Here is a 26,845-nt window from a genome sequence, read left to right on the forward strand (position 1 = left end):
CTGCAAAGGCAGTCCTAAGAGGGAAATTTATAGCACTACAAGCCTTCCTCAAGAGAATGGAAAGAGAGGAAGTTAACAACTTAATGGGACATCTCAAGCAACTGGAAAAGGAAGAACATTCCAACCCCAAACCCAGTAGAAGAAAAGAAATAACCAAAATTAGAGCAGAATTAAATGATATTGAAAACAAAAGAATTATACAACAGATCAATAAATCCAAAAGTTGGTTTTTTGAAAAGGTCAATAAACTAGATGAACCTCTGGCAAACCTAACCAGGAAAAAAAAAAGACTAAAATCTCCAATCTCATCAATCAGAAATGGCAAGGACGAAATAACAATGGACTCCTCAGAATTTCAAAAAATCCTTAATGAATATTACAAGAATCTTTATTCTCGGAAATATGAAAATCTGAAGGAAATTCACCAATACTTGGAAGCATGTCACCTTCCAAGACTTAGCCAGAATCAAGTGGAAATGTTGAAAGGCCAATATCAAGTTCTGAAATAGCATCAACCATACAAAACCTCCCTAAAAAGAAAATCATGGGACCAGATGGCTTCATGCCAGAATTCTACTAAGCCTTTAAAGAGGAACTAGTACCTATATTACTCAACCTGTTCCAAAATATAGAAAAAGAAGGTATACTACCCAACACATTCTATTCTATCTCACCCTGATCCCCAAACCAGGAAATGACCCAAGAAGAAAAGAAAATTATAGACCAATATCACTAATGAATATAGATGCAAAAATATTCAACAATATCCTAACAAACAGAATCCAGCAACACATCAAACAAATTATACATCGTGACCAAGTTGATTTTATCCCAGGTATCAAGGCTGGTTCAATATACGTAAATCTATAAATATAATTCAAACATAAATTAAAAAACAAAGACCATATGATTCTCTCAATCAATACAGAAAAAGCTTTTGATAATATCCAGCTTCAAAACATGATCAGAACACTTAAGAAAATTGGTATAGAAGGGACATTTCTTAAACTGATAGAGGCCATCTATAGCAAACCCACAGCCAATGTGGTATTGAATGGAGTTAAATTGAAATCATTTCCACTCAGATCAGGAACCAGGCAAGGTTGCCCATTGTCTCCATTGCTCTTTAACATTGTAATGGAAGTTTAAGCCATCACAATTAGGGAAGAAAAGGGGATCAAGTGTACCCATATAGGGTCCGAAGAGATCAAACTTTTGCTCTTCACAGATGATATGATTGTATATCTGGAAAACACCAGGGATTCTACTACAAAACTCTTAGAAGTGATCAAGGAATACGGCAGCATCTCAGGTTACAAAATCAACATTCATAAATCGGTAGCCTTTATATATACCAACAATAGTCAAGCTGAAAAACAGTCAAGGACTCTATTCTGTTCACAGAAGTGCCAAAGAAGATGAAATATTTGGGAGTTTATTTAACAAAGGACGTGAAAGATCTCTATAAAGAGAACTATGATACTATAAGAAAAGAAATAGCTGAAAATGTTAAGAAATGGAAAAACATACCATGTTCATGGCTTGGAAGAATCAACAAATCATACCACCCAAAGCAATATACAGTTTTATTGTAATCCCTATTCAAGCTCCACTGTCATACTTTAAAGATCTTGAAAAAATAACACTTCATTTTATATGAAATCAGAAAAAACCTTGAATAGCCAAGACATTACTCAGAAATAAAAACAAAGCAGGAGGAATCATGCTATCAGACCTCAGACTATACCATAAACCAATAGTGATCAAAACAGCATGGTACTGGCACAAAAACAGAGAGGTAGATGTATGGAATAGAATAGAGAACCAAGAGATGAACCCAGCTACTTACCATTATTTGATCTTTGACAAGTCAATTAAAAACATTCAGTGGGGGTAAAGATTCCCTATTTAACAAATGGTGCTGGGTGAACTGGCTGGCAACCTGTAGAAGACTGAAACTGGACTCACACCTTTCACCATTAACTAAGATAGACTCTCACTGGATTAAAGATTTAAACTTAAGATGAAACTATAAAAACACTAGAAGAAAGTGCAGGGAAAACTCTTGAAGAAATCAGTCTGGGTGAATAGTTTATGAGGAGGACCCTCCGGGCAACTGAAGCAGCTTCAAAAATACACTACTGGGACCTGATCAAACTAAAAACCTTCTGCACAGCCAAGAACACAGTAAGTAAAGCAAGCAGACAGCCCTCAGAATGGGAGAAGGTATTTGCAGGTTATGTCTCTGACAAAGGTGTAATGTCCAGAATCCACAGGGAACTCAAACATATAAGCAAGAAAAGAAAAAGTGATCCCATCACAGGCTGGGCAAGGGACTTGAAGAGAAACTTCTCTGAAGAAGACAGGCGCACAGCCTACAGACATATGAAAAAATGCTCATCATCTTTAATCATCAGAGAAATGCAAATCAAAACTATTTTGAGATATCATCTAACTCCAGTAAGATTAGCCCATATCACAAAACCCCAAGACCAGAGATGTTGATGTGGATGTGGAGAAAAGGGAACACTTCTACACTGCTGGTGGGAATGCAAATTAATACATTCCTTTTTGAAAGATGTTTGGAGAACACTTAGAGATTTAAAAATAGATCTGCCATTCAATCCTATAATTCCTCTACTTGGCATATACCCAGAAGACCAAATATCACATCATAACAAAGATATTTGTTCCAGAATGTTTATTGCAGCCCAATTCATAATTGCTAAGTCATGGAAAAAGCCCAAGTGCCCATCGATCCACGAATGGATTAATAAATTGTGGTATATGTACACCATGGAATATTATGCAGCCTTAAAGAAAAATGGAGACTTTACCTATTTCATGTTTACATGGATGGAGCTGGAATGTATTCTTCTGGGTAAAGTATCTCAAGAATGGAAGAAAAAGTATCCAATGTACTCAGCCCTACTATGATACTAATTTATGGCTTTCACATGAAAGCTATAACCCAGTTATAACCTAAGAACAGGGGGAAGGGGGAAATGGAGGAGAGGGAGGGGTAAGGTGAAAGGGAGGGGAGGGAGGGGGGAGGTGGGCGGAGGGAGGGTGATAGGTGGGATTACACCTGTGGTGTAATCTTATAAGGGTATATGTGAAACTTAGTAAATGTAGAATATAAATGTCTTAACACAATAACTAAGAAAATGCCAGGAAGGCTATGTTAACCAGTGTGATGAAAATGTGTCAAATGGTCTATAAAACCAGTGTACGGTGCCCCATGATTGCATTAATGTACACACCTATGATTTAATAATAAATAAAGTAAAAAAAAAGAATGGAAGAAAAAGTATCCAATGTACTCAGCCCTACTATGAAACAAATTTGTGACTTTCATATGAAAGCTATAACCCAGTTATATCCTAAGAATAGGGGGAAGAGGGAGAGGGAGGGGAGGGGAGGGGGAAGGATGGGCAGAGGGAGGGTGATGGGTGGGATCACACCTATGGTGCATCTTACAAGGGTACATGTGAAACTTATTAAATGTAGAATATAAATATCTTAACACAATAACTAAGAAAATGCCAGGAAGGCTATGTTAACAGTGTGATGAAAATATGTCAAATGGTCCATAAAACCAGTGTATGGTGCCCCATGATTGCATTAATGTACCCAGCTGTGATTTAATAATAAAAAATAAAATAAATCATAATTGGTATACAATGATCTATAGATCTATTATTTAGATCTTATGTATGTTTGAATAACACGAGAAACATTGTTGAATATGAAATGTTATTTAATTTTCTCTGAATGACATTTATGTAAACGTGCTACTAATAATATATGTGTTCTAAAATTGTATGACATTCCTATAATTCTGATATGACTTGTTATATGTTATTAGTAGTAATAACAATTATTATCATTACTATTTTTTTTGAGACAGAGTCTCACTATGTCACCCTCAGTAGAGTGCTGTGGCGTCACAGCTCCCAGCAACCTCAAACTCTTGGCCTTAAGCGATTCTCTTGCCTCAGCCTCCCAAGTAGCTGGGACTACAGGCTCCTGTCACAATACTGGGCTACTTTTTTTGTTTGTTTCTGTTGTAGTTGTTGTTGTTCAGCAGGCCCAGGCCAGGTTGGGCTTGAATCTGCCAGCCTAGGTATATGTGGCTGGCGACATAACCACTGTGCTATGGGCACTGAGCCAGTAATTACAATTATTATTCAGATCATTGTATACCAGAGAAATTGCCAAATTCTTTTGTGTCTTTAACCATAGCTATTCTAAGACTTTTGTCAACCTCAGACAATTATTGTTTTACTTTGATTCTTCTGAAAAAGCGGTTTATAATCAGCTAATGTCCAAAATTTGCTTATTCTTTAGGAAAAGTCATGGAAAGGCCAACGTTAAGTCTTCTCAAAGACAGGTTTTTGATAACTTTGAATGTTGTACATTTGCACTAGGTAAAAATTTCCAGGAGTCTAATTAAAAAGCTGGTACAGTCATGAGGACTGCTAACTCAACTTCAAACAGAACAAGAGTTAATTACATGGGGCCAAACTGATAGAGGATTTAAGTAATTTTGATGACTTTTTGCTTAAAAATATTACTGCTTCTTTGTTTTGCTTTCCAGAATCAAGACAAAAATTAAGCAAAGAATTTTTACCTGATAGCTACAGAATTTGCAAACTATTCAATCCCACTGGGCTCAATCTGTTCTCCAAGGCCGATGTCCTGCTGCTAAAACTATACAAACATCCTTCTTTTGGCCCAGGCAGGATCAGGGAAGAGGTGGGCTTGTGAGACTGTAAGGGCTGATTTCAAGGAATGAAGTTAGTTCAGACCCACCAAATCAAGGACAGACACATGCGTAAAAGTTGGCAAATCAGGGAACTTTGTTTCTTGGGCCATTATGTGGCCCCTTTCAATCCATCCCACCATACAGAATCCCCTGCTTTCCACAGACTTAAGGGAGAATTCCTGACGGGATATTAAGGTACGTGATGACAAAACCTTCTGAATATAGTTTTTTCAGTCATGAGGATTATGCCAATAGAGATATAAAAGGGATTTGTCAGCCAATGTACGGTAACTTACTAAAGAAATTGAGAAAAATATTGTGGTACAAAGGTCTCTAAATTCCTGAATTGAATAGTTTTAACAAACGCTTATGTTTTGTGTAGCAATTGCTGTAAGTCTGCAGCTAAATCCAAGATTACAGTAGCTCAAAACTTACAGAGAAGTTAATTTTGTAACCTTGCTCTTGGCATTTGGGTTTTGCTCTTACGTTACTTAAAAGGCTTAACAGGGTTGATGATTGCCTGCCTACCTTCATTCTTGTCTGGTCTACAACCTTTAATTGTCTGTAAGCCTTTTGGCTGAATAGACCTGGGGCAGGTTGCCACACCACTGGAGAGCATAGGACAAAATGAGGAGGTGGGCGCTGATCTGGGGTTCCGTCTTCAACTGTTGCTACTCCAGGACCATCCAGGTGTCTCTGCAACACCCTCTGTCACCCCGTGACCTGCAGGTACTGGAAGATCTGTAGGGAGGATGCCGGGACATCCCTGAAGCTGGGAAATGGAACTGTTGACATTCAAGGACGTATCTATAGAATTCTCTTGAGTGGTCCTGCCTGGACCCTGCTCAGCAGACTTTGTATCACAATGTCATGTTAGAGAACTACAGACACTTGGTCTTGCTAGGTCTTACTCTCCCTAAGCCCGATGTCATCACCTGTCTGGAGCAAAGCCTGGAAGGATAGGGTGGTGCCTGTGGCTCAAAGGAGTAGGGTGCTGGCCCCATATGACAGAGATGGCAGGTTCAAACCCAGCCTCAGCCAAAAACTGCAAAAAAGAAAAAAGAAAGAAAGAAAGAAAGAACCCTGGAAGGTGAAGACACACCAGACAGTAGACAAGCACCCAGCTGTATCCAACAATCCTGACAAAGAGCATTTCCAGGATTTGAACACAAATATTATTCCCAGAGATAATCCTGAGAAGACATTGAAGTTGTACTTCTGACAATTTAAACTTAACAAAAGACTGGGCAAGGGTGTCTGAGTGTAAGCAGCAAAAAGTATGTGACGGTGGACTTGACCACTGTTTAACGACTACCCATACCAAAATCTTCCAATGTAATAAATGTTTGAAAGTCTTCACACAATTGTCAAATCTAAGTAGACATAAGATATACATACATATATATGAATTATACCGTAGGGAAAACTTTTCAATGTATAGAGTATGGGAAAGCCTCTAACCCATTTCACATGTTACTAAACAAAAGATAGTTCATATTGGAGAAAAACAGTACAGATGTAGCAAAAATCTTACTCAAGCCTGTGTAAGCATAAGAGATGTCATAATGGAGAGAAACTACACAAGTGTGAAAATGATGTTTTAGTAACTTTACCCGGTGTTGATAACTTGCTTTAAATGTCTTAGCCACAGATTAAAATATTGTAACCACGATAGTATTGATAGTGGAGGAAAACCCTACAAACTATGAAGAATGTAACAAACTTACCAAGCAGTACTCACATCTTTCTGAACATAAAAGAATCCAATCGGGAGAGAAACCCTGCAAATGTCAACAATGTGGCAAAGCCTTCCACTGCTCCTCCTACCTTTCTGTATATAAAAGAATTCATTCTGGAAAGAAACCTGACAAATGTCAAGAATGTGGCAAAGCCTCTCGCTAGTACTCATGCCTTTCTGAACATCAAAGAATTCATTCTGGAGAGAAACCCTACAAATGTCAACAAGTGGCAAAGCCTTTAACCAGAACTCACATTTTTCTAGACATCAAATAATTCATTCTGGAGAGAAACCCTAGAAATGTTAAGAATGTGGCAACACCTTTTACTAGTACTCAAACCTTTCTGTACATCAAGTAATTCATTCTTGAGACAAACCCTACAAATGCCAAGGCCAAGTATGTGGCAAAGCGTTTAACCAATCCTCATGCCTTTCTTTTCTTTCTTTCTTTTTTTTTTTTTAATTTTTGGGGATTCATTGAGGGTACAATAAGCCAGGTTACACTGATTGCATTTGTTAGGTAAAGTCCCTCTTGCAATCATATCTTGCCCCCATAAAGTGTGACACACACCAAGGCCCCACCCCCCTCCCTCCGTCCCTCTTTCTGCTCCCCCCCATAACCTTAATTGTCATTAATTGTCCTCATATCAAAATTGAGTACATAGGATTCATGCTTCTCCATTCTTGTGATGCTTTACTAAGAATAATGTCTTCCACTTCCATCCAGGTTAATACGAAGGATGTAAAGTCTCCATTTTTGTAATGGCTGAATAGTATTCCATGGTATACATATACCACAGCTTGTTAATCCATTCCTGGGTTGGTGGGCATTTAGGCTGTTTCCACATTTTGGCGATTGTAAATTGAGCTGCAATAAACAGTCTAGTACAAGTGTCCTTATGATAAAAGGATGTTTTTTCCTTCCAGGTAGATGCCCAGTAATGGGATTTCAGGATCCAATGGGAGGTCTAGCTTGAGTGCTTTGAGGTTTCTCCATACTTCCTTCCAGAAAGGTTGTACTAGTTTGCAGTCCCACCAGCAGTGTAAAAGCGTTCCCTTCTCTCCACATCCATGCCAGCATCTGCAGTTTTGAGATTTTGTGATGTGGGCCATTCTCACTGGGGTTAGATGATAGCTCAGGGTTGTTTTGATTTGCATTTCTCTAATATATAGAGATGATGAACATTTTTTCATGTGTTTGTTAGCCATTCGTCTGTCATCTTTAGAGAAAGTTCTATTCATGTCTCTTGCCCATTGATATATGGGATTTTTGGATTTTTTCATGTGGATTAATTTGAGTTCTCTATAGATTCTAGTTATCAAGCTTTTGTCTGATTGAAAATATGCAAATATCCTTTCCCATTGTGTAGGTTGTCTCTTTGCCTTGGTTATTGTCTCCTTAGCTGTACAGAAGCTTTTCAGTTTAATGAAGTCCCATTTGTTTATTTTTGTTGTTGTTGCAATTGCCATGACAGTCTTCTTCATGAAGTCTTTCCCCAGGCCAATATCTTCCAGTGTATTTCCTATGCTTTCTTGGAGGATTTTTATTGTTTCATGCCTTAAATTTAAGTCCTTTATCCATCTTGAATCAATTTTTGTGAGTGGGGAAAAGTGTGGGTCCAGTTTCAGTCTTTTACATGTAGACATCCAGTTCTCCCAACACCATTTATTGAATAGGGAGTCTTTCCCCCAAGGTATGTTCTTGTTTGGTTTATCAAAGATTAGGTGGTTGTCAGATGTTAGTTTCATTTCTTGGTTTTCAATTCGATTCCAAGTGTCTATGTCTCTGTTTTTGTGCCAGTACCATGCTGTCTTGAGCACTATGGCTTTGTAGTACAGACTAAAATCTAGTATGCTGATGCCCCCAGCTTTATTTTTGTTACTAAGAACTGCCTTAGCTATACGGGGTATTTTCCGGTTCCATACAAAACGCAGAATCATTTATTCCAAATCTTGAAAGTACAATGTTGGTATTTTGATAGGAATGGCATTGACTAGGTAGATTGTTTTGGGAAGTATAGACATTTTAACAATGTTGATTCTTCCCGTCCATGAGCATGGTATGTTCTTCCATTTGTTAATATCCTCTGCTATTTCCTTACTGAGGATTGCATAGTTTTCTTTATAGAGGTCCTTCACCTCCTTCGTTAGGTATATTCCTAGGTATTTCATTTTCTTTGAGACAATGGTGAAGGGAGTTGTGTCCTTAATTAGCTTCTCATCTTGACTGTTATTGGTGTGTACAAAGGCTACTGACTTGTGGACATTGATTTTATATCCTGAAACATTACTGTATTTTTTGATGACTTCTAGGAGTCTTGTGGTTGAGTCTTTGGGGTTCTCTAAGTATAAGATCATGTCGTCAGCAAAGAGGGAGAGTTTGACCTCCTCTGCTCCCATTTGGATTCCCTTTATTTCCTTGTCTTGCCTAATTGTATTGGCTAGAACTTCCAGCACTATGTTGAATAGTAAAGGTGGCAGAGGACAACCTTGTCTGGTTCCAGTTCTAAGAGGAAAAGCTTTCAGTTTTACTCCATTCAGTAAAATATTGGCTGTGGGTTTGTCATAGATAGCTTCAATCATTTTTAGAAATGTGCCACCTATACCTATACTCTTCAGTGTTCTAATTAGAAAAGGGTGCTGGATTTTATCAAATGCTTTTTCTGCATCTACTGAGAGGATCATGTGATCTTTATTTTTGCCTCTGTTAATATGGTGGATAACGTTTATAGACTTGCGTATGTTAAACCAGCCTTGCATCCCTGGGAAGAAGCCTACTTGATCATGATGAATGACTTTTTTGACGATAAGCTGTAATCTATTGGCTAGGATTTTGTTGAGAATTTTTGCATCTATATTCATGAGTGAGATTGGTCTGAAATTCTCCTTTTTGTTTGGGTCTTTTCCTGGTTTTGGTATCAGGGTGATGTTTGCTTCATAGAATGTGTTGGGGAAGATTCCTTCTTCCTCAATTTTTTGGAATAATTTCTGCAGTACAGGAATAAGCTCTTCCTTGAAGGTTTGATAGAATTCTGGAGTGAAGCCATCTGAACCAGGCCATTTTTTGGTTGAAAGATTTTTTATTGCTTCTTTGATCTCAGTGCTTGAAATTGGTCTGTTCAGGAGCTCTGTTTCTTCCTGGGTGAGTCTAGGGAGAGGGTGTGATTCCAAATATTGATCCATGTCCTTCACATTGTCAAATTTCTGGCCATAGAGTTTCTGGTAGTATTCAGAGATGATCTCTTGTATCTCTGTGGGATCAGTTGTTATTTCCCCTTTATCATTTCTGATTGAGGTTACTAGAGATTTTACTTTTCTATGCCTCGTTAGTCTGGCCAATGGTTTATCTATTTTATTTATTTTTTCAAAAAACCAACTCCTTCTTTCATTAATTTTCTGAATGATTCTTTTGTTTTCAATTTCATTGATCTCTGATTTGATTTTGGATATTTCTTTTCTTCCGCTGAGTTTAGGCTTACATTGTTCTTCTTTTTCCAATTCCATAAGATCTCTTGTGAGATTGTTGATGTGCTCTCTTTCTGTTTTTCGAATGTAGGCATCTAAAGTGATGAATTTTCCTCTCAAAAGTGCTTTTGCAGTATCCCACAGGTTTTGGTAGCTTGTGTCTTCATTGTTGTTATGCTCAAGGAAGTTAATGATTTCCTGTTTTATTTCTTCCTGCACCCATCTGTTATTCAACAGAAGATTGTTTAATTTCCATGCTTTTGGGTCGGTCGAGCATTTTTGTTAGCGTCGAGTTCCACCTTTAGTGCCTGATGGTCTGAGAAGATACAAGGTAAAATTTCAATTCTTTTGATTCTGTTGATATTTGTTTTGTGTCCCAGGATATGATCAATTTTGGAGAATGTTCCATGGGGTGATGAGAAGAATGTATATTCTTTATCTTTGTGGTGGAGTGTTCTATATGCGTCTATCAAGCACAGTTGTTCTAGGGTCTCATTTAAATCTCTTATATCTTTGTTTAATTTCTGTTTAGAGGATCTGTCCAGCTCTGTAAGAGGAGTGTTAAAGTCCCCTGTTATCATGGTATTATCAGATATCATATTGCTCAGACTGAGTAAGGTCTGTTTCAAGAATCTGGGAGCATTTAAATTGGGTGCATAAATATTTAGAATTGAAATGTCTTCTTGTTGTATTTTTCCCTTGACCAATATAAAGTGACCATCTTTGTCTTTTTTGACTTTAGTTGCTTTAAATCCACATGTATCTGAAAATAAGATTGCAACTCCTCTTTTCTTCTGAATTCCATTTGCCTGAAAAATGGTCTTCCAACCCTTGACTCGGAGCTTTAATTTGTCTTTTGAAGCCAGGTGTGTTTCTTGCAGACAGCAAATGGATGGCTTGTGTTTTTTAATCCAGTCAGCAAATCTATGTCTCTTCAGTGGGGAATTCAAGCCATTAACATTTATTGAGATAATTGATAAGTGTGGTAGTATTCTATTCATCTTATTTTGTGAGAGTCCATTGCTTAGTTTTATCTTTTGCATCAGTGTGGAGGTTAGGTTCTGTCCTTTGATTTCTGAGTTCTTACTTTGCTGCTGATCCATTGTGGTGGTCAGTGTGCAGAACAGGTTGAAGTATTTCCTGTAGAGCTGGTCTTGTTGTGGCGAATTTCCTCAATGTTTGTATATCCATAAATGATTTGATTTCTCCATCAATTTTTAAGCTTAGCTTAGCAGGGTACAGAATTCTGGGCTGGAAATTGTTCTGTTTAAGTAGATTAAAGGTAGATGACCATTGTCTTCTTGCTTGGAAAGTTTCATTAGAGAAGTCTGCGGTCAATCTGATGGATTTGCCCCTGTAGGTCAACTGGCACTTACTCCTGGCAGCTTGCAGAATCTTTTCTTTTGTCTTGACTTTGGACACGTTCATCACAATGTGTCTTGGAGAAGCTCGGTTAGAGTTGAGGCGACCTGGGGTCCGATAGCCCTCTGAAAGCAGTGTGTCAGAATCTTTGGTGATATTTGGGAAATTTTCTTTTATAATATTCTCTAGTATGGCTTCCATTCCTCTGGGGCATTCTTCTTCCCCTTCTGGAATTCCTATAACTCGTATGTTGGAACGCTTCATAAAGTCCCATAATTCTGACAGTGAACGTTCTGCTTTCTCTCTCTTCTTTTCCGCCTCTTTTACTATCTGAGTTATCTCAAAAACTTTGTCTTCTACCTCTGAAATTCTTTCTTCTGCATGGTCTAACCTGTTGCTGATACTTTCCATTGCATCTTTAAGTTCCCTGATTGACTGTTTCATTTCCTTCAGCTCTGCTATATCCTTTTTATATTCTTCATATCGTTCATCTCTGATTTGATTCTGTTTTTGGATTTCCTTTTGGTTATTTTCCACTTTATTAGCAGTTTCCTTCATTGTTTCCATCATTTCTTTCATTGTTTTCAGCATAGGTATTCTAAATTCCCTTTCTGTTATTCCTAACATTTCTTTATAGGTGGAATCATCTGCAGTAGCTACCTCATGGTCCCTTGGTGGGGTTGTTCTTGACTGGTTCTTCATGTTGCCTGGAGTTTTCTGCTGATTCTTCCTCATGGGTGATTTCTTTTATATGTTTCCTTGCCCTAATTTTCCTTTCACTTCCTCTTGCTCTTTAAGTTCTTGTGCCTGTAGACTAAGGGTTACAGGGCCAGAAGGGTGACAAGGATGAAGAGCAAAAAAGGGATGAAAGAAAGGAGGACTGAGTGATAAGAAAAAAAAAAAGAAAAATAGAGATAGGAGAGGTGGTGGGTAAAAGGAATATTGACAAAAAGAAGATAGGCACAGAAAGAGGGAGACAGAGCAATATAGGTGTACAGTAGGGTACTTTGACACAACCTTAAAAATACCGCACCTTCTGGGGGTGCCCAGTTGGGTGGTTCCCTTGAGGTCAGCAGCTCTTTGCTAACCTGATCAGACACAGTACCCCACCTCCACCAAGTAGAGAGGAAAGACAAAAATGCTATAAATCAAACCAAAACAAGCAAACAGAAACCTTTACGGGATAAAATTGGGTGAAAAACCAAATAATAGCGGTAGAAACACTAGCAAAAATGAAGTTCTTGTTATTGAAAAAGGCAGCAATGGGAAATTATAATTCAACTAGAAAAATTGAGAAAGAAAAATGATCTGTATGGAAAAGGTTGAAATTAGAAAACAAAACAACATCAACAATATCAAAATAAACAAAAAAAACAACGAAACCAAAAAGAAAAAAAAAACAAAAGAAAAAAATCACAACCAAAAACCAAGCAGTATGTATATGTTATTGAATATTGTCTGGGCAACACGTGGTCTTCTGGGGTATGAGGTGTTAATCACAGTTATGATACGACTAGAGGCTGCTGATTTCTCAAACCCCAGCAGGTAGACAGCCTAAATCTCTCTTCAGCCCACTTAAAAAGGTACTTTGAACTTGTAAACTTGCTGAGCAGAAGCTTTCCCAGGAATGTGCTTGTCGCTGGAATCACTGCTGAAGTGGCTATCCACTTACCCAGTGTGCCAAAACCGGTCTCACTCTGCCCCTGAGGGTTAGGGCTGCAAGGCGACTCAGACCCCACCCTTAGGCTACTTGGTCGCTGGGTTACCAGCTCCCACCCGATTCTAGCTGTGTGACCCTGAGGGCGGAGCTTGCCGGGGCAGATCAGTCACAATGGCTCCCTGTGACCCACAGCCAAACACTATTAGCTCTGTCTGGCTCAGCGGCTCAGACTGGGGCCCTAGACAACGGCCAAAGTTCTCCGCCCTCCTGCTCAGGCTCTCCCCAAGGCAGTTCAACTGAGTGCCAAGTCCAAAGACACCAAAACAGTTCACAGGTAAGACCTTTCTGTTTGTAGTCTCGCTGCTACTGAACTTACAGTTGTGGGTGGGTTTAGACGGATTGAACACACACGACCACTTGCCGTTTTTCCACTGTTTTAGTCCTCCTCTTGGGGTCCAGAAGTCTCTTGCTGACTCCCTGTATTCTCACAGGGGTGATGATAGGCAGATCCCACCAGCCAGAGATGCCTGAAGTCCTATCTCCCCAGACTCATGGTGCCCATATGCCAGGAAGCTGTTACTCGGCCACCATCTTGCTCCAGAGCCTCTTTCTTTTTTTTTGTAGCGACAGAGTCTCACTTTACCACCCTCGGTAGAGTGCCATGACGTCACAGGACTCACAGCAACCCCCAGCTTTTGGGCTTACGTGATTCTCTTGCCCCAGCCTCCTGAGCAGCTGGGACTACAGATGCACGCCAGAACGCCAGGCTATTTTTTTGTTGCAGTTTGGCCGGGCTGGGTTTGAACCTGCCACCCTTGGTATATGGGGCCGGTGCCCTACTCACTGAGCCAGAGGGGCTGCCTCATGCCTTTCTATACATAAAAGAATTAATTTTGGAGGGAAACACTACAAATGTTAACAATGTGGCAAAGCCTTTAATCACTATAGGAAACTTTTTTGTACATGAAAGAATTCATTCTGGAGAGAAACCTAAATATGAGCAGTGTGGCAAACCCTTTATCTCATGTTCAGACCTCCCTGTACATAAAATAAATCCTCAAAATATGAAGAATGTTTTACTAACTTTACCCGGTGTTGATAACTTGCTAAGCATAAAAGAATTCACACTAGTGAGAAATCCCACAACTGTGAACAGTGTGGCAATTCCTGTAACGGGAACTCAAACCTTACTACACATAACACAATTCACCTTGGAGAGAAATCCTACAGATGTGAATAATGGAGCAAAGGTTTTTACTGGTCTTCAGCCCTTAGTAAACATAAGAGAAATCATCGCAGAGAAATAATGTAACAATGTGAAGACGTGGTGCAGCCTAATGCCAGTGGTCACAGGTTTCTGTACACAATAGAATTCATGTTGAAGAAAAACTCTACAAACGTGAACAACTTGACAAATGTTTAACTTGTGCTCAAACCATTGTGTAAATGAGAAATTTATAACAGAGAAATCCCTGACAAATGTGAAGAAAGTTTTGAATCCTATTACCAGGATTCACTACATTTCAGTCCCTAACAGAATTCATAGAGAACTTGTATATATGTGAAGAATGTGACAATGTCTTTGAATATTTCTCATGCTTTTCTAATCACATTCATATGAATGAAATACTCTACAAATGTCAATCATGTCTCAAAGCCTTAAAGTTATGCTTGTCCTGTGAGGTAGGGCTGAGGAGAGACGGGGCGGATGATACTAGGAGATCCTCTGTCCATCATAAGAGGAACAAAATGACCAGAGGGGCTTCCACGAAAGACAAACTGGCATTTCAAGAAGGCTTCCAAAAAGTGAACTGATGTTTGCTCTACAAACATGAGTCTCGGAGGTAGAGAGGCCACAATGTGGAGATACAGCCAAGGCCACAAAAAGGAATATTTGGAGCGTGGGTTCAAGTAATGTGACTGTAAGCTCAAGTGTCCTATTTTCATTAACATAGTACAATTTACACCAGTTCTATCACACTACACAAATACAATGATAACTTCTGGAAATTGCCTTTTAGGGATATAAAAAGGGAAGACTCTCCTTCCTGGAAGTTTTCCCCCATTCCCGGAAAAATCATGAATATTTACTCCCCACACCACTTAACATAGAATTGGAAAATCTGTATAAAAGGAAAGCATCTTAGTTAAATCCAGAGCCTTCTGTACTCTAAAGGTGTGTTCGTTCTCTGGAGTGTACTGTTCTCTAATAAACTTTGATCTTTTCCATAAAAAAATAATAAAAAAAAAGTTTATCCATCTTCGCTGCCTCTGGCAAATCTTGGCCAAGTGGGGGAGAGGGTTGTGAACTAAAATTAAATCCTAATACTCTCCCTCGACTGATGGACCCACTCTTGGACATGGAGAACCCAGACGAACCTTAAACTTAGCTCCTAGCCAGGAAGGAAAGAGAAGTCAGACACACTTCAGACAATAATCTATTCATGTAATAAGAGGACATAAGGCCATGCAGAGAAAGGATTAAATCACGTGTAAGCCAACCATTTGTGTAACAGATCGCTTTAGTTGGTATACTGTGTCTTGTCTCTGATCGACAGACTTCCATATATTGAAAGATTGCAATGCTTTAGACAAAACTTCATTTCTTTAACTAATTACTCATCAAAGAGTCTTTGAAGCCACCTATGACCTGTAAGTCCCACTGTCAGGATGTCAGACCTGTGTGCATCTTTCATGTACTGATTTGTGATTTTACCTGCATATCCTGTCTCTCCAAAATGTATAAAACCACCTGTAGCCCACCCACCTCAGGATCTCTTGCTCATGACTTCTTGAGTGTGGCTCCCTGAGCCATGGACACACATGTTCTACTCAGAATTAACTTCTTTGAAATTATTTTATAGTCTGGATTTTTTCTGTTAACAAGTATAACAAGGGTGACCTTTGCTCCAGTTCCCAGTAAGTTCCTATTTTCTATCTAATCCCTCCTCAGCCTGTCCATCAGTGTCCATGTTCCTATTAGTATTTTGATCATAATCACTTACTAAGTCTAAGAAATTCCAAAGTTCCCCTCGACTTCCTGTCTTCTTCTGAGCCCCCCAATTCTTCTGAGCTTTGCCCATTAGCCAGTTCCAAAGCTGCTTCCATATTTTCCAGTATCTTTATAGCAATGCCCTACTCCTTGCTACCAATTTTCTGTATTAGTTGGTTTTATGATGCTATAAAAAAGATTTGAAGCTGGGTAATTTATAAAGAAAGAAAGTTTATTTAGTTCACAGTTCTGCAGGCTGTGCAAAAAGCCTGGGCCAGAATCTGCTTCTGGTAAGGGCTTTGGAAGCTTCCAATTAAGGTGGAAGGTGAAGGGGGAACAGCTGTGTCACATGGTGAGCGAGGGATGAGAGAGAGGACAATGTTTCAGCGTCCTTCAAACAACCCCCGCTCCTGTGAACTAATAGAGTGAGAACTCACTCATTACCTTGAGAGAGCAGCCAGAAGTTCAAAAGGCAAACGCCTCCATGACCCAAACACCTCCCACCAGGCCTCACTTCCAACATGGGGGATTGATATGAGGTCTGGAGGAGAGAAACATTCAAGCCATGTCAGGGACCCACTTTACAGAGAAGGAGGTGCAGCCCGGTCCATGGCCATGACTCACTGGTCATATCACAATCTGCACCACCCAGGGCTGGGGGCCACCCTGAACTCTGGACAGGCCTAAAGGCACAGCTCAGTGCCAGCTGTGATGAACTTCTCTGAGGAGGAGGTGTGCTCTTTCAGGACATGGTGCACTTGTTGAACCAGAGACCTCCCTACAGTGCTGTGTTCTCAGTAGGAGGAACACGTGGGTCCAGAAACCAAGGGGTGGAAGTGGGTGTGGCTCCATGGACTGTCACTTAGATTCACCCCTCCCCCCATGGCTTTACACTTCCCATCTCTGCAACGCTGGGCTCTGCAGAGTAGCAGGTTCTGCTTGCCCTCTGAGCCGGGGACAAACAAGAGCCATTGAACTACCCATTAGAGTTGCCACCCGGGAAGTTTGGACAGCACCTGCCCAGAGACCAGCAGGTGAGAAGAGGAGTCCCCTCCTCTCCAGCAGGAGTGATGGACCCTGACCCCCAGGAGGAGGCAGGGCTGCTTCACACAGAGGGGCAGGAACAGTGTGTGAAACCCAGGGACCCACTTAGGGGCTTGGGGTTTCTCCTTATCCAACTGTCAATGTGAACAGAATCATCCAGCAACTCAGCCTGAGAGGGTTTGATTTCCAGGGGCCCAGACCCCTCAGGAAGGAAGGTTTGAGTTACATCCCAGGGAATCTACCAAGGGCCCCTCGTGTGCTCTGACATCCCCAGCAGCATTGGTGCAGAGCCCTGATTCACACAGGGTTTGCCCAGACTGTCAAGGGTCACAGCAGGGACACTGAGGCAGGCCCCATTCCTGGGAGTCAGGGGACTCCTCTGGTGGCCAACTGTGGCTCCAGGACTCCTCCATGGCCTTGCCCAACTCTCCTTAGGCCGCCTGTGCTCTGGGCTGCCTGTCTCAGACCTTCCCTCCTTCACAGGGGCTCAGACTTGCATCTTGGCTGCGCTTTCCCAGTTTTCTGGCTCCCTGTCCATATTGTCCCACAGGTGTGTCCCTCATTACATGCTGGTGAGTTTAATTTAGTCATTGCTTCTTGGATGATCTGCACTAACAAAATCATTTCCATCTGCACACAAATGACTTCTTAGTGAAACTTGTAAAATGCTTCCCTTCATCTAACTCCTCCCACACATTGGATCCACTTTGCTGATGTTTGTATTATCTCTTTGAGTTAATAAACGTTTGCTATGTTAAAGCACTAAATTCTGGGGTAGTTTGTTACACAGGCGCCGCCCCGTAATAAAGCTCTCTTACCTTTCTACTGTTTCATAGGTATTATCTGCATCTCTGTTATTTCTTTACATTTTGATAATGTTGGCTACATACGCTTTTCCTAATTCCTCTCTCCTTGTTCTTCTTTCATTTTAATTTGTATTTCTCCTTCTTTCCCTTTCTTCTTTCTTCCCTCCCTCCCTCTACTTTTTCCTTTTCATTCTGGAAGATTCCTAACCTATAAAATTACCCTACATGTTTATGCTGAAAGGAAGCATTATCTGGATCTAAATAATAAAAGCATAATGCTACAATATGTGGGATAAAATTAAGAAAAGAAAGTTATCGAGAGTCTGAGGAAAAAATGCCTGATAATTCTATAGCCAAGACAGTGCCCTTTGACCCTTAATTCCTCACTTTCTCTGAGTGTTGTGAGAACACATGAGCAACCTACACTCTCACACATTCCTGATAAAGGTTAAATTGGTGCAAGCACCTTGGAAATAAAATTAGCCTTAACTAGTACAGTTCAAGTACTTCCACTATATCATTCCACCATCCTTCTCCTGAGCACACACTCTGGGGAACTTCTGGCCTGTGTGCCCTGACGTGTACAGGCATAGAAATGTTTGTGGGGAAAACTGGAATCAACCATATCTACAACTAAAGAAAAGTAGCAAAGGTAGCAAAAAAATAGCAAAACTGTGGTATAATTATAAAATGTATAATTTCATTTTAAAATGTAGTAAAAATGAATGACAGTCTCCCAAATCAGGGATAACTCTCCTATACATAGTGTCACCCACAGAGAAAACAAGGAGGACATGTTCAGTATATTGGACGTTTAAAAACAGGCAAAGCTAACTAACATTTAGTTTTGGGATATGGACACTTAATATAAAAATCCTTAGAGAAATGAAGACTCTGGGGTTGGGACTGGGCAGCAGCCCACGGTGGCTTCACAGGTTCTGCTTCTTATGCCAGTGGCAGGTGCCCAGGTACTTACGTGATCATAACTCCTTGGACTGGAGTTTTTCAAACTGCACCTTGGGATGTAATTTTGATTAGTTTTTTTTTAAATGAAAATAAAATACCAAAGTTCATTGCCAAGATTCCTACTGAGAACTACGTACCGTGGAACAAAGCCACAGCCAATAATAATGCACCATGTGACAGAAAAGACCAGGATGCCCTGAAAGTCGCCCTGGCTAGAACAAGGTCATTTGGCCCTTGGCTCACTGGCAACTCTGTGGATTCTCTGGTCTAGAAAGGCGAACCTGACGAGCAATCCAATTCCATCTTGCAAAGGAATTAGTGTGTTACTTTTATTTATCACCCACAACCAAATTAAACTTTTATAGAATTGAAAAGCAGAGTGTTGACCAAAATAAATTAAACAGAAAAATATTATAAAAGAATAACCAGTGTCTTTCTAGGACTGATAAAAATATAGAATAACCAAAGATGAAATAGTAAATATGAACGCAAAACACACAGAGCTGCTTTAAAAAACTTTAGAAGTGGCTGGGCTCCCATAGCCCAGTGGTTAGGGGGCCAGCCACATGCACTGGGGCTGGTGGGTTCGAACCTGGCCTGGGCCTGCTAAACAACAACAACAACAACAACAAAAATTAGCTGGGCTTTGTGGTGGGTGCCTGTAGTTTCAGTTACTAGGGAGGCTGAGGGAAGAGAATTGCTTTAGCCCAAGAGTTTGAGGTTGTTGTGAGCTATGATGTCACTGAACTCTATAGAGGGTGACAAAACGAGACCCTGTCTCAAAAAAAAAAGTCAGTGTGCTTTTGAGAACCATATGGTATCTGAATCACACTGACCACATCTAGTTAGAAAACACTGTGAAAGATACTAAATTTATTATAGGATGCCCAGTAACTAGCGAGTTTTTGGAAAAACCTAGTTCCTAGATTGGTGTTGACCATCTCTGCCTCCTGCATCTAATCAAATGGTTGTCATGATACTAAGCTAGGTGTGCAGACTGGTGTTTGAGACTCACATTTTTCTAACTGACAAGCAATTCAGTTAGGTAAATATTTTTGAAGATGAGGCTTGCGCTTCTCCTTGTTATTTTTTAGACACTGGTACTTGCTAAGTTGCTCTGTCTGGTGTGGAACTCCAGGCCTCAAGTGATCCTCCAGCCTTATCCTTCTGAGTCACTGGGAGTGTAAGTGTGAGCTACTGTGCCCGGCTCTGAATCTTAGAAAGAACAAAGATAGTTGTTATTTTATAGGCATAAAAATCATTGAAGTCTTGGAACTATTTGATCCAGATACTACACATTCTCAACATTGTAACAACTTATTGAAGAAAACATTCTTATTAAAGACATTTGCATGGAACACATAGAGATATTACTGTATCTCCTTTCTGTGTCTCAAACTTCTTATGTAGCTCCTAATGCTCTGTGATGTCTGAAACTTCAAATCATTACTTTGAAAAGAGAAGTTGAAAGCATTACAAATAATCTGATGAAAGAAGCATTTGATTTACAAAATTCTGAAAGAATATTATAATTTTGTTTTTGACATGTATGCCAAATATTGATATGCCTCCCTTCCAGAGGAGCAGGTTAAATCCCTCACTGTGAGTGGGGCCTGGACTTAATGGTTCACTTCTAACTGATAGAGCAATGAGGATGGAATAGTTGGTGACTCTGGGTGTAGGACATAAAACTTACTGAGACTTCCACCTTGGTTCTCCCTCTTTCTTGGATCACAGCTAGCTGCTGTGTCATAAGCAACACTGTGGAAAAGTCCATGTGCCAGGAACTGGGCCTACCTGGGACCAGCCAACAAAGAGTTGAGGTCTCTTCAACAGCCATATGAGTGAACCATGTTTCATAGAATCTCCAACCACAGTCAAGCCCTCAGATCATACAGCCTTGGGTGACAACTGGATTGTAACTTTGAGAGAGGCCTGGAGTTAGGAGAACTTAAGAAAAAATCTCTTGGATTCCTGAGTATCAGAAACTATGGGAAAAACTAAATAGTTGTTTTTAGAGGTGCTAAGTTTTAGCTCATTTGTTACACAGCAGTAGATAACTAATACAACTTCCAAGGAGAGGATGAATTTTTTAATTTCAGATTAATATGAGGGTACAACGATTATGGTACAATGTATGCATTTGTCAGGTAAGTTCCCTGTTGTAGTTGTGCCCCTCACCCAGGAGATGTGACATGTACCCTAAATTATGCCCATTAGATGAGAGCCCACTAATACTCTTCCCTCCTTCCTTGTACCCCTTGCTCCTCCCCCCTCCCTCCAACTTGAATTAAATGGAATTTTTCTCCTGTGTGGATATTAGTTCTCTACTGGCTTCATATTAGCATTGAATACACTAGATACTGGCTTTTCCATTCTTTTTTTATTTTTTATTTTTTTTATTAAATCATAACTGTATACATTGATATATTCATGGGGTATCATACACTCGCTTCATAAACCATTTGACACATTTTTATCACAGTGGTGAACATAGCCTTTCCGGCATTATCTCAGTTACTGTGCCAAAACATTTACATTCTACATTTACCAAGTTTCGCAAATACCCCTGTAATATGCACCCCAGGTGTGATCCCACCGATCCCCCTCCCTCTACCCACCCCCCCTTTCCCACTTCCCCCTATTGTTAAGTTGTAGTTGGGTTATAGCTTTCATGTGAGAGTCCCAAATTAGTTTCATAGTAGGGCTGTGTACATTGGGTACTTTTTCTTCCATTCTTGGGATACTTTACTAAGAAGAATATGTTCCAGCTCCATCCATGTAAACATGAAAGAGGTAAAGTCTCCATCTGGCTTTTCCATTCTTATGATACTTTCACTGTATCCAGGTTAATGCAAAAGATGTAAAGTCTCCATCTTTTTATGGATGAATAATATACAAATACACAGTTTATTAATCTATTCACGTGTTTATGGGCACTTAGTTTGATTCCACATATTGGTGACTGTGAATTGAGTTGTGACAAACAATTTAGTGCAAGTGTCTTTATGATAAAATGATTTTTTTCTTCTGGGTGATACCTAGTAATAGAATTGAGTGATCAAATGGAAGGTCTATTTTGAGTTCTTTGAGGAGGATTCTCCATGCTTCCTTCCAAAGCAGTGTATTTGGAAATGCAAGGTGTTTGCAGTCCTGCCAACAGTGTTCCCTTCTCTCCACAACCATGCTAGCATCTGCAGCTTTGGGACTTTGTGATGTGGGCTATTCTCTCTGGGGTTAGGTCATATATCAGGGTGGTTTTAATCTGAGCATTTTTTCATGTGTTTATTGGCCATTCCTTTGGTGAGATATTAACAGAGGAATGGCCTAATGGCCTCTGTTAATCGGTCCTCTTTAATTTTCATACATTAATTATAAGATATTAAACATGTCATTTGCTTTTAGGATGTAAGAAGAATTTCCATGGCTAAAAAGGATGCATTGTATTACCACTCTCAACCACCCATTCATTTGAGTTCTGTTTTTAACTCTGATCCATTAAACACAAAGGGAAGATCCCGGCCACGCAAGGCTGACTCTGTGATGTCCCCCAATAACCATGCCTTCCTTACACACCTTCCCCTGGGTATTCAATGAACAGTAATGTAGATGCTGCTGTGAAGGAATTTACAGATACAATTACAGTCCCAAATCGGTTGACTTTAAGATGGTGATTATCCTGGATTGAATTGTCCTAACCAGGTGAGTTCTTCAAAGACTGGGTTTTTCTGGCATATGAGATTCACAGGCAGAGAAGGACTCAGTGTGAGTCTTTGGGGTTTGAAAGTGGAGAGTTCCAAAGTAAAGAATGCCGGTGGCAGCCCTCCTGCCTCTCCACCCTGATAGCTGGCAATCAAACAAGGACTTTAGTCCTACAATTGCCAGAAAGTGAATTCTACCTGTGAGCTCTGTATACACTTAGGGGAGGACCCCAACCTCAAGATGAGGGCACAGCTTTGTGAAACCCTGAACAGAGAACCCATCCACACCATGCCTGGATTTCTAAGGAGCAATAAGCAAATAAATGGTCATGGTTTAAAGGCAATAAATTTGTGGTAATTTGGTATACAGAAATAGGAAATTAATACACAAGCCCAAGAGATAGGCACATAATGTGTTTTTCACTGAAATGAATTTATGAACTCATATTCATTTACTTGCATGGAGCATTTTAAGCGAAGAAATGATAGAATCTGACGTCAGTAGTAGGACTGGTGACCACTGTGGGGGAGAACAGTTGTGGGCAGCAGTTGAGGGGACAAGGCTAGTGCCACAGTTCAGGGGTGAGAGGTGGTGGGACTAAGGGGAGAAGGGGTCTGAGGGATGAAAGGGACAGAGGGAAGGGCTGGAGAAGCAGTAGGCAATGAACAGGATCAGAGGGAGAGAATTGTAAAGCAGCTGAATTCTCAGAATTAAATACAGTGTTTTATAGATTATTAATACAGAGCCTGGCAGGGTGCTCTTTGCATTTGGTAATTAACACATTTGCAGGGCTACCTAAGAAGCTAATTTCCTACTAATATTAATTACATTAAAAATACCAAGGTCCCCTTGATATACACACAGGTTAGATGTTAATAATTCATAAAAACAGGCAATGCATGAGCACTGGAGAAGGGCATTTTGACTGAACAGGTGCAGCTTTGAGGTGATTAAAGTTCTGCAACTCCTGGTTGAAATACACAATAACAAATTGTGCTTCTTTGTATGAGCAAATGTCCTGCACTCACAAGTAGAGACTAAGGGATGTGGAATGAAGATAAATTTAAATACAACAACTCAGAATCCAAGTTACATAGTCCAGGAAAGTAAAAATCGGGAGCTTTGTGAGTCTAACTGTAATGAGTTTAGACACAGTGCTTTATCAAGAGGCCAAAATCAGTTCTGTTACAGATTAGATTCCTGATCATTCAGGGGTTACCAAGATTCTGCTACACACTAGTTAATAAGCAAGAAGGAAACTGGTCTCCAGGAGTTTCTGCCAGGTGTGTTTAGACACAACTCCAGGTTTATAGAGAAACCACCATCTCTGCACCTCCAGTTCAAGGGTGAGCTTACCTGGCATCAAGTTCCCAGGGGATGAGTTTTGTTAGAAGAGTCCAGACGGGGAGAAAAGGAGTATGAGGCAGAGTCAAGTTCAGGGAGAGGAATCGGGGAAGGGGCTGAATCAGGGAAGGCGCTGGACCCAGACTGGGGGTCAGTCCTGGGCCAGGCTCAGGAGGCAGCGTGACAAACAGTGCTTGGTGCTGGAGAAGCAGGGTAAGGGCAAAGGCTCAGGTTCTGGGCGTGGCTTTCAGTCCTAAGAGAAGCGTCCGGTTTCCCTGACCTTGACTCTGCCTCAAAGTTTCGTTTCTTCCTCTCCTAACCCTGGTCAGGTCCTTCTTCCTGGATACTGATGACGTCACACCAGTTCTCACTCCCATTGGGTATGGGTTTCCAGAGAAGCTAATCAGCGTGGCCGCGGTTCCCGGTTGTTAAGTGACCGCAGAGCTACCCAGACTCAGCCCCGCCTCAGACTCTGAGGATGGGGGTCACTGCGCCCCGAACCCTCCTCCTGCTGCTGTCGGCGGCCCTGGCCCTGACGGGGACTCGGGCGGGTGAGTGCCCGCCTTCCTCCAGAGGGAAACGGCCTCTGCGGGGAGGACGAGGGGACCGCCCGGAGGGGACGCAGGTCCGGGGAGCCGCGCCGGGAGAGGGTCGCGCCGGGTCTCAGCCCCTTCCGTCCCCCAGGCTCCCACTCCCTGCGGTATTTCTCCACCTCCGTGTCCCGGCCCGGCCGCGGGAAGCCCCGGTTCATCACTGTCGGCTACGTGGACGACACACAGTTCGTGCGGTTCGACAGCGACGCGGAGAATCCGAGGATGGAGCCGCGGGCGCCGTGGGTGGAGCGGCAGGGGCCGGAGTATTGGGAGGAGGAGACGCGGATCTCCAAGGGCAACGCACAGAGTTTCCGAGCCGACCTGCAGACCCTGCTCCGCTACTACAACCAGAGCAAGGGCGGTGAGTGACCCCGGGCCCGGTCACAGGTCACGACCCCTCCCCGCCCCACAGACAACCCCGGGTCGCCGGGTTTACAGGGTCCGAGAGTCACCCCGAGGCTGCGGGAACCCTGAGACCTTCCATCCGGGAAGATCTCGCGGGGACTTTCACCCGGTTTCGTTTTCAGTTTGGGACAAAATCCCCGCGGGTTGGTCGGGGCGGGGCGGGGCCGGTGGGCTCGGCTGACCGCGGGGACGGGTCCAGGGTCTCACACCTTCCAGTGGATGTCCGGCTGCGACGTAGGGCTGGACGGGAACCTCCTCCGCGGATACAATCAGTTCGCCTATGACGGCGCCGACTACATCGTCCTGAACGAGGACCTGAGCTCCTGGACCGCGGCGGACACGGCGGCTCAGATCACCCAGCGCAAGTGGGAGGCGGCCGGTGCGGCGGAGAGACGTAGGGCCTACCTGGAGGGGGAGTGCGTGGAGTGGCTCCGCAGATACCTGGACAACGGGAAGGACACGCTGCAGCGCGCGGGTACCAGGGGCGCGGGGCGCCTCCCACATCTCCTGTGGGTCTACCCACTCCCTGTCCACAGGAGGGGAGGAAAATGGGCCCGACGCTAGAACATCGCCCTCGCTCTGATCCAGAGCAGGAAGATGCCCCCTGAGTGTCCAGATCCTGTACCAGAGAGTGACTCTGAGGGCCCGCCTTCCTTCCGGGTCAGTTAAGGGATGAAATCTCCCAGGGAACAGAGGAACAGACAGTCCCTGAAATACTGGTCAGCGGTTCCCTCTGACCCTACAGCAGCCTTGGGTACCATGACCTTTTCTCTCGGGCCTTGTTCTCTGCCCCACTCAGTGTGTTTGGAGGTCTGATTCCAGCCCTTCTGGGTCACTCAGCCTCCACTCGGGTCAGGACCAGAAGTCCCTGTTCTCTTAGAGAGGGGAAGTTTGGAGGAACAGGAGATCATCCCAGACCCTTGGGTCCAGGCTGGCGTCTGGATTTTGCACTCCTTTTTCCACCCCATTTGTCCTGTCCATTCTCAGGATGTCACATGAGCACTGCTGGAGTGTCCTACAAGGGATGCAAAGTGCCTGAATTTTCTGACTCTTCTCCTCAGATCCCCCAAAGGCACATGTGACCCACTACCCCATCTCTGACTGTGAGGCCACCCTGAGGTGCTGGGCCCTGGGCTTCTACCCTGCGGAGATCACACTGACCTGGCAGCGGGATGGGGAGGATGAGACCCAGGACATGGAGCTTATAGAGACCAGGCCTTCAGGGGACAACAGAACCTTCCAGAAGTGGGCAGCTGTGGTGGTGCCTTCTGGAGAGGAGCAGAGATACACGTGCCATGTGCAGCATGAGGGGCTGCCGGAACCCCTCACCCTAAGATGGAGTAAGAGGGGGTTGGGAACATCATGTTTTTTTCTCAGAGAAAGCAGGGGCCCTTCTGGAGCCCTTTAGCAGGGTCAGGGCTGCAGCCTGGGGTCAGGGCCCTCATCTTCCTGTCCTTTCCCAGAGCCATGTTCCCAACCCAGCATCCCCATGGTGGGCATCATTGCTGGCCTGGTTCTCCTTGGAACTGTGCTGACTGGAGCTGTGGTTGTCACTGTGATGTGGAGGAAGAAGAGCTCAGGTAGGGAAGGGCTGAGGGGCAGGGTCTGAATTTTGTCCCACTGGGGTTTCAACCCCAGGTAGCAGGGTGCCCCGCCCCATTATTGGGAAGTGTCATCTACACACATTTGCTTCCCCAGCCTGGGGCTCTGTGTGCCAACACTTTTTTGTGTAGCACATGTGACAAATGAAGGATAGTTTTAATGTGATGATTGTGGTGATGGGGACCTGATCCCAGTAGTCATAGGTCAGAGAAGGATCTTGCTCAGGACAGACCTCCAGGATGGCAGTTGATCCATTTTTCCTTCTCCTGTGATTCCTGACCCTGCACTGGGTCTTCAGTCAGAGTTCTGGAAACCTCTCTGGGATCCAGGACGAGGGGGTTTCCTCTAGGACCTCATGGCCCTGCCTGCTCCCTGGAAACTCAAAGGACATTTTCTTC

The 26,845-nt window shown here is 42.3% G+C and overlaps 1 protein-coding gene across 4 annotated transcripts in view; it reads left to right on the forward strand.

Moving 5' to 3' along the window:
* LOC128594084 (popy Class I histocompatibility antigen, A-1 alpha chain-like) overlaps nt 1-26,845 on the forward strand; it is a 104,521-nt gene that overhangs the window by 76,667 nt on the left and 1,009 nt on the right. For 2 of the 4 annotated variants that reach the window (XM_053602616.1, XM_053602617.1), the window contains exons 1-5: nt 24,245-24,398; nt 24,532-24,801; nt 25,045-25,320; nt 25,907-26,185; nt 26,309-26,425. The exons of the other annotated variants lie outside the window; for them this stretch is intronic. In XM_053602616.1, coding sequence (XP_053458591.1) covers nt 24,326-24,398; nt 24,532-24,801; nt 25,045-25,320; nt 25,907-26,185; nt 26,309-26,425 — 1,015 coding nt within the window. In that variant the 5' untranslated portion in view covers nt 24,245-24,325. Of the gene's footprint in view, nt 1-24,244; nt 24,399-24,531; nt 24,802-25,044; nt 25,321-25,906; nt 26,186-26,308; nt 26,426-26,845 lie in introns of those variants that run through there. 4 annotated transcript variants of the gene reach the window in all.

Source organism: Nycticebus coucang, chromosome 9, assembly GCF_027406575.1.
Source record: "Nycticebus coucang isolate mNycCou1 chromosome 9, mNycCou1.pri, whole genome shotgun sequence".
NCBI classification, from domain to species: domain Eukaryota; kingdom Metazoa; phylum Chordata; class Mammalia; order Primates; family Lorisidae; genus Nycticebus; species Nycticebus coucang.